This window comes from Eptatretus burgeri, chromosome 14, assembly GCF_056783735.1.
Source record: "Eptatretus burgeri isolate ZD-2024b chromosome 14, Ebu_testis_v1, whole genome shotgun sequence".
Taxonomy (NCBI): Eukaryota; Metazoa; Chordata; class Myxini; order Myxiniformes; family Myxinidae; genus Eptatretus; species Eptatretus burgeri.
The window spans coordinates 67,094,235-67,103,242 of NC_140974.1; the positions used below are offsets into that span (position 1 = coordinate 67,094,235).

A 9,008-nucleotide genomic window follows, 5' to 3' on the forward strand; every position below is an offset into this window, starting at 1 on the left:
GTTTCCTGGAATTTTTCCGCACAGCTCGATCCCATATGGCCCAGAGGTGTTCAATGGGATTCATGTCAGGAGACTGACTTGACCATGAAAGTCACTTGATCCCATTTCTGTCCTGCCATTCTTTGGTCTTTTTGCAGTGTGGCATGGAGCTCCATCTTCCATGAACAGAATGTTGATTTTGACCATCTGACCGGTGGAGAAGATGGGGAGAAGTCCATCCTCAAGGATAGAAATGTGTGTTGTCTTGTTGATGTTGCCAACACACTCCACAAGCTTTGACCAACCAGCGCTCCAGATTGCTCCCCACACCATCACTGAAAAAGCACCATGTTTGACAGTTGGCTGCAATCGGTTCAAAGAGAACTCTTGACCAGGAAGTCTCCAGACCCATACACGTCCACTGTTAGAAAATTGAGCAAATTGGGACTCATCTGAAAAAATTACAGTTTGCCAAAACTCCAAGGATCTGGTGGCCATCTCATCAGCCCACTTCCTTCTCCTTTAAATGGTGGCTGGTCTAAGAAGAGGTTTTCTCCGAGCTGCTCTTCCACAGTATCCCAGTTGATGAAGACACCGCACATCAGTTCTTCAGCTAACTTGGACCTCCTCTGCAACATCTGCTGCCTTGCAGCGGGGAGTTTTCTCAATGGACCGCTTGACAGCTCGAAGACACCTTTCTGAGGGCCCAGATTGATCAGAATGGGAACCTGTGGATTCCTTGCCTTCGCTGTTGAATTGCACAATCACCCGATTGACCATAGAAAGCGGAATGCCAATGTTCTGAGCTATCTGATGCTGGCTGACTCCACCTTCTGATTTGCCAACAATTCGTTGTCTTTGAAAATTGCAAAAGTCATGTGCTCCCTGGGTTTGAGACATAGTTAATTGTCATACACGACCCAGGAACTCGTTTCTGCAAATAAATAGTTGAATATTAGGACAAATCACGAAGTAAAACTTGCTTTTCGCAGATTTAATGAATAAATTGAAGGTGTTTGTTTACTTCTGTCATGTTTCTGTGTGTATATGTGTGTATATGTATGTATATATATATATATATATATATATATATATATATATATATATATATATATATATATATATATATATATATATATATATATATATATATATATATATATATATATAATCATCGTGTAACCTGCAGGTAAGAGGGATGGCTTGGGTAGGGTTAATGGGGGTACAAAAGATGATGGGTGTTGTAGACTTGAGATGGTGGTGTACCACTTGCTTTCATCCTTGGAGGGGAGAATGTGATTGAACAGTCTCAGGAAAGCTATTCCACAAACAGGCCAAAAGAGGAACAAGAGAACAGAGGTGGATGGAAAGCCTGTATCAAGGAGCAGTTTAGCAGTTAAACCGAGTGGGGGTTACTCGAAGAATGCGTGCATCTCGGAGGAGCTGGGAAGGGCGGAGGGCTGCCTGAGAGAGCAGAGGTTGCTAGACCAGAGGAGAGTTGGTTTGAAAAAAAAAAAATACATGCACGTCTTGTGCTCCACGGCTTGCTTTTAGGTGGTGTACAGGTCATCATGCTGGCTACTTTTGTCTCATTTTTGTGCTTCTTAAAATGCTGGCTTGAATAGAATAAAGCAGTTCGTGCTGCAGGCATTGTTAATTGTTCAATGATAGCCTTTGAGGTATGCGCATTCGCCTCTGAGTTGTCCAGCCTGGTCTCGAATTTAAAACTGCACACAAATTATTTTCTCTTCGTACTAAGGGCCATGATCTTATTGAACAAACTCCGATGGATTCTCAAAATGTTTGCAAACTGACCTCCAAATGTCACAATCTTATCTGTTCAATATAATTTCAATGAAGTCACACCCAAATGTTTCCGAGAAATCCAATAGTATTCTGTGGAACTGCATTCTTTGATGATTACCAAATTGGAGGCTGTCAAGATATGGTTTTATGTGTAGCCTAAAACTTTTAAACTCCAGGGATTGCACAAAAAAAGATACATAATCTAGTTTACTAATTTGTTTTTGGGATTGGGGTGGGCAGGAGAGGGGGGAGGGAGTGGAATGTTGGGGATTCGTGGTGAGGACTAAATTGATGAACATAATTTGATATTATTACAAGTGTCACTTGTCAAGTGTCTTCCTTTAAAAATGTCAAAGCCATTCGTACATTCTGATGTATCATTATTCTATGATAAGACAACCATTAAGGACTATAAAATGTTCAGAAATACTGGTAATGATCAGTTTGAAGTTGGCGTTACATTCCTGGAAAACAGGGGTTAAACTGATATGACTTAAACCGATCAGCTATTTTCCATTGGAATTAACTAAAATACTGGAGATGTACAGTGCCTATAGAAAGTGTACACCCCCTTTCAAAATTTTCACCTTTTGTTGCTTTATAGCCTGTAATAAAATGCATGAAATCAGACTTTTTTTCTCTCTTTTCATTTATACATCGTAACCCACAACTTCCAAGTGAAAAACAAATTCTACAAATTTCAGAAAATTGATTAAAAATACAAAACTAGAATATCTTGGTTGGATAATTATCTACCCTCCCCACCCCCCCCCCCCACTTTATAATAGCAATTGTAAATTAGCTCAGGTGTAACCAATCACCTTCAAAATCACACTAAGTTAATTGCCTCCACCTGTGTCAAATTGTAATGATTCTGATTATTTCAGAATAAAATCAGCTGTTCCTGTAGATTTTCTCTGCTGGGTAGTGCATTTCACAGCAAAGACTCAAGATGAGCACCAAGGAGCTTTCAAAAGACCTCTGGGATAAAATTGTGAAAGGGCACAGATCAGGGGATGGGCATAAAAATATTTCAAAGGCCTTGAATATCCCTTGAAGCACAGTCAAGGCAATCATTAAGAAGTGGAAGGTGTATGGTACCACCAAGACCCTGTCTAGATCAGGCTGTTCCTCCAAACTGGATGACCAAGCAACAGGGAGACTGATCAGAGAGGTCATCAAGAAGCCAATGGCAACTTAAAAAGAGCTACAGCCCTTTACGGCAAAGACTGGTCACTGTGTGCATATGACGATAAAATCCCAAGCACTCCACAAGTCTGATCTGCACTGCAGGGTGGTAATAAGGAAGCCATTACTCAAAAAGCCCACCTTGAGTCCCATTTGAGGGATACAAAACAAACACTGGAGATTCTGAAGCCATGTGGCAAAGTTTTGTGGTCTGACGAAACCAAGATGGAACTTTTTGGCCTAAATGCAAAATGTTACGTTTGGCACAAACCCAACCCAGCACAGCACCCATAGAACACCATCCCTTGTGTGAAGCATGGTGGTGGCAGCATCATCTTATGGGAATGTTTCTCATCAGCAGGGACTGGGGCACTTGTAAGGATAGAAGGGAAAATGGATGAGAGCAAAATACAGAGGAATCCCACAGGAAAACCTGGTGCCCTCTGCAAGAAAGCTGAAATTGGGACGGAAGTTCACCTTTCAGCATGACAATGACCCAAAGCACACAGCCAAAGCTACACTGGAGTGGCGAAGGAACAAAAATATAAATGTCCTTGAGTTGCCCAGTCAGAGTCCCGACCTCGATCCAATCAAAAATTTGTGGCATGACTTGAAGATTGCTGTCCATCAACGCTCTCCATGCCACTTGACTGAGCCTGAACAGTTTTGTACAGAAGAATTGGCAAATATTTCCCAATCAAGGTGTGCACAGTTGGTAGACACCTATCCCAACAGACTCACAGCTGGAATTGCTCTCAAAGGTGCTTCCACCAAGTATTAACTCAGGGGGGTGGACACATCAAATCAAGATATTTTAGTTTTGTATTTTTAATTAATTTTCTTATTTGTAGAATTTGTTTTTCATTTGGAAGTTGTGGGTTATGATGTGTAAATATAGGTGGAAAAAGTCTGATTTAATGTAATTTAATTCCAGGCTATGACGTCACAAAAGGTGAAAATTTTGAAAGCGGGTGTACACTTTCTATAGGCACTGTATTCCAGCACTCCAATACTCCATATGTAAAGTCTGAATAAATCCCAAATTACACAATTTAATGAGGACGAATAATACTAAATAGTAGATGAAAGTAAGTACAAGATATATTTACACACAAATTAAAATTACATACAGTATTATCTAAAACAATAAAATACGACACGTAATGGGTACTTGTAGTTTCATAGGTATATAAATATTTTCATCGGGTATATTAGTCCACCTTTACATGGGGGAATTGGGGCTTGAGTGAGGTGAGATGGGTGGAGAGGCGAGTGGTGGAGTTACTGAGACGAAGAGGTAGAAGGGATAGCATCATCGTCCGATATGTCTTCTGGACGTCGGCTCAAGCATGGAACAGGCTTCTCGTACAGCCTCTTCATCGGACCATGAAATTGATAGCCTGCCCCTGTCTTGCTCCCTCTTGCCCAGTCCTTTCACAAATGATACGGCAGTTACAGCTTCACTCTCCTTGCTGCCCTCCACATTCCTGCATCCTACTAACAGAGCCCTCTTCCCTGTCCTTAACTGTGTGAACCTCAAACATCTGAGGTTTCCACTCCAACCTCACAGATCTCTCAAGCCAGGCTGCTACCGATAAACTGGACATTATCTGTTTCACAGAATCCTTCCTCCCACAGAACGTTCCTGACTTCTTAGTGTCACTCCCTGGCTATTGTCTCCTCAGGTTTGATTGACCTGAACCCCGTCCTGGCGGGGGAGTGGCACTGTACATCAAGAACTCCATTTCTCATTCTCTTTGTACTGCTCTTACACCTCCAAAACTCCATGAGTAAACTTGATGAAAATGACAGTTAAAAAAAATTCTACATTTCATTAATTTGTGTTCTTCATATTCTCATAATAAAGGCTTGTTGAGTATTTGATGACAAAAGCTCAAATGGTAAAAATGTTGGACAGACACACTGAAGCTCAGTGGTAAATGAATAAGGAAACATGGAAGCGATAATATATATTTTTAAAAACAAACAAACAAAAAAAATATTGTTAATCTCGCACTTGAAGCTGTGGTGGAGCTGATAAGGGCTTCTCTCTCTAATTAATTCATAATTATTTTTTCTATGTTCTCATGATGTATTCTTTGCCAACGACGTTAAACTGATATGACTTAAACTGATCATTACTTGTATTGTATATGATGTACTACCTAGACGGAAAGAGAGCGAATCGGATGGGGAGGGAAAGAGGAAACGTCGAGAACTTGAGTCAGGAAGTGAATCGGAGAAGGATGGAGGGGATTCGGAAAGTGATGCTCCGTCTGACCTATCCGGGTAAGTCATTTTGTTCATACTTTTAATGTGATATAGTTTCCATAAACTCATACATTTTTTGTCGCAGCAACAATTCTTTTGTAAGGTGAATAGGTGCCTCGAAGGAAAAATTATTGTCCAAGTTTTCCATCTTTGCACTCCAAAACCAATCTCCATGGTGAAGCGTGGTAATCTTGAACGTGACCTATTTTTTTTTTCCTCACCTTACTCTGACTATTTCTTTTTATAATCATTTTAAGTACAGTTTCCTCATGTTTTCCATTTTTCACATGTTTCTTAATGTTAAAAACCCATTTCCTTTCTGTAATCACCCTTTTCCTCTCATTTTTTCCCTCCCCCTTTTTGTAGTCCTCCAAGACCAAAGCGGGTAGCATCAGATAGCTCGGAAGAGGAAGGAGAGGAGAGGGAGGAAGAAGGACACCATTCTCCAAATGAATATGAAAGGTCACAGCATGAAGGGGAAGAATCTGATGAAGGAAACAGGGCTTCAGATGATGAAGGTGAGGGCAGGAGGTCGGCTGATGAGGGTGAAGATAGAGGGTCCACTGATGAAGGTGAGGACAGGGGATCAGCTGATGGTCAGGGCAGGGGGTCGGCCGATGAGGGTGAGGACATGGGTTCGGCCGACGAGGGTGAGGATGTGGGGTCGGCTGAAGAGGGTGATGACATGGAGTCGGCTGAAGAGGGTGAGGACAGAGGTTCAGCTGAAGAGGGTGGAGACAGAGGTTCAGCTGAAGAGGGTGAGGACAGGGGTTCGGCAGAAGATGGTGAAGACAGGGGGTCGGTTGAAGATGGTGAAGACAGGGGATCGGTTGAAGATGGTGATGACAAGGGGTCGGTTGAAGATGGTGAAGAAGGGGGGTCGGTTGAAGATGGTGAGGAAAGGGGGTCGGTTGAAGATGGTGAGGACAGGGGGTCAGTTGAAGATGGTGAAGAAAGGGGGTCGGTTGAAGATGGTGAGGACAGGGGGTCAGCTGAAGAAGGTGAGGACAGAGGGTCTGAGGAGGAAGCAGGGACTGGTTCTGCTGATTCAGAAAGTGACTAAATGTAGCGAAGATGGAAAAAGGGGATGGAGACCTGCAAAGTTATAAATCAATCATTTTTAAAAGCAAGTAGTATATTAGCAGGTATGTCTGTACATGTATCGGTTTCCTGCAGATTTTTTTTTCTCCTTGCCTATTCTGTTTTGTAGCTTACATTTTTACTTCTAAGGTTGTCAAAAAGTAAAGCTTTCTAACCACGCAATTCATTATCTGCTACTGCTTCTACTACTACGATTACTATTCTAATAGCTCCAATTAGTTCCACCTTCTTGTGGGGTTGGCCAGAACCCCTGTTTCTTGAGCATTTTTTCACTGCACCCCCACTTTTGAATGTTCACTCCTCTACCTCGATTTTGGTGTGTCCATTCTTCTGTCAGTTGCATCCATATCAAAAGCCTGCGTGACCACTCTCCCCTCCCTCCTCAACACATGTCCCATCCAACATTGACATACCTCCTCTGCCTTTCCATTAATATCCTTCCTCTTGTCCACCTCCATTCCTCTTCCTCTCCTTTGGAGAGATCCTCATCAGCCCTCTGAGCATCTGGATATCTCTCCTCGATATTGAGTGTACATTTATCCATTTCAAAATTATCTCGCACAGTCACTTCCGACTCACTCTGTGATGAGCTGTACACATGCACCGGTACGGACAAACTTGTACATGCCCGTTAGAATATGCACGTTTGTGACTCCTGCTCAACTGCAATGTTATTTACAGTAACACTTAGTCAGACAACTTGTATGAGAGCACATCTAATCAATGTGACATATTCGAAAAAAGATTGATCATTGTCTGATGGTTGATGTCAAAATGCATTGGAGAGATGTGTCGAGACGATCCAAGCACCCCAAGTCATCCCTTCGTGAATACAAACAAATAAGATTTTATTTTCAACGGTAGGATTGCACCGCAATGCATTTCGATGTCTGAATGAATTAAGTTTTGTAACATTTTTGTGCCGAATTGTGAGTAAAACTTTTTTTTCAGGGTGTTTGAGATTGAATAAATAACATCTCATTTTATGTGATTTGATTTGTCTGACATATTTGGTAATGCCTGATGACACCTTGTAGATCTGCTTTTTGACCTTGCATTCATCTGTGTGAAGTTGCATTTATCGTGTGCAAATGGGTTTATTAACGTGAAAAAACAACAACGTGAAAGTAAATGTAACTGTTTTAAGTTTAAATGATTCAGTTTTAAAATACTCTATTGATTTTTGTTTCAAATTGACTTTTCTGTGTTCATGGGCAAATGTGTTTCTGATGCGTCTAGCCGACTTGAATATTTGTTTGACGAGATATGCTTTCGCTATTTGAAACAGTGTACCAGTTTGACTTGATTCTGTAGTTGATGTAATCGTGTAATGAGCATTTGAGCAGACATGCAACTGTATTTGGACTAGATCAAACCTTTTCCGATGGGAAATAAAAATTGGCCAAAGATTTCTTGCTCCCCCAACTCATCCCACATCAATGCCGTATGGACACAACACCTTCAGGAAATCTACAGTTGGTAACATGGGAGAAATCAGAAGTGATGAATGCTGAAAAAGAATTTCAGTTATGGTGCTGTGTTATTGAAATGGATCTTTTGTTTTGATTCAGAAAAGCACAAGAACAGTAACACTGACTGTAAAAACTATGGAGTATGTGCATAGCTATGGACTGGTGATGAACAGAATGCGCTCAACTTGTTTTATTGCACCACTGTGTTATCGACACCATTCGTAAACAATGGAAATGCACATTCTTGATAAATTTAATGTTTGCTCCGAAATAGAATTTCTCCTTTTAAAATCGGCTTAAATACATGATCCTTCAAGCACTGACTGAAATGTATCCTTGTTATTTTTTTCTGGGTGATAATATTTTTTGTCATTTACAAGGTAATAAATCACAAATTACAAAATTGAAGAATTACGACATCTGATCCCGATATAATTTATAATTTTGCATCCTTGTATTTAAAGATTGTCCCATAAAGCAGCAAATGGAACTTGTTGAATTTCCTAGTGTGGGTTCATGAATGGCTGTGAATGCTGTAATCACAATTTGCAGTCACTCATGCACGAGTGAAGGCAAGAATGAAACCGTGCCTTACTTTAAACGAGCTTATTTGGGTCGACTGCAGAACGGCAACCTACATCAACCAAATTTGACCTGAGTTTGGCAAACTGGTTTTGAGGACCAGTTTGGTCCTCTACATTCATTCTCTACATTCATTCATTCTCTACAAAAACAAACTACATTCTGAGAAAAAAAAAATCTCATTCTGGGAATTATATTATCTTTCCGATATTGGCTGTTCTCTGGAGATGCTTATATGATCGAGCAGTGTCCGTAGGTGAGTGAGTGAGTGAGTGAGTGAGTGAGTCGGTCAGCCGTAAACACTTCAGTTATTATCACTTGAAGCAAACACATGATTTTGATGAAACTTGGCCACAAGCTTCATATTTGTTGCCAAACAAAGGTTTATTGACCGCGTCAAAATCTGCGCTCATTAAAGAGATCTATGGGGGGATTCCCTCCCCCCCCCCCCGAAATAGGTATTTCCTCTCTTCTCCAAAACTACGCACACAATTTTGATGAAACTGGACCACAACTTTCATCACCTATAATGTACCAAAGTGTATCGACTGCATCAAAATCTGTGCTCATTAAAGGGGTCTACGGGGATATGGGGGGGGGGGAGAGGTT

The 9,008-nt window shown here is 41.1% G+C and overlaps 1 protein-coding gene across 1 annotated transcript in view; it reads left to right on the forward strand.

The window, feature by feature from the left end:
* The window catches only part of CTR9 (CTR9 component of Paf1/RNA polymerase II complex), a 111,428-nt gene extending 103,200 nt beyond the window's left edge, over positions 1–8,228 (forward strand). Inside the window, exons 25-26 of the mRNA XM_085855368.1 lie at positions 5,143–5,262; positions 5,611–8,228. Coding sequence (XP_085711494.1) covers positions 5,143–5,262; positions 5,611–6,307 — 817 coding nt within the window. The 3' untranslated portion in view covers positions 6,308–8,228. The remainder of the gene's footprint in view (positions 1–5,142; positions 5,263–5,610) is intronic.
* Positions 8,229–9,008: the final 780 nt, after the last annotated feature.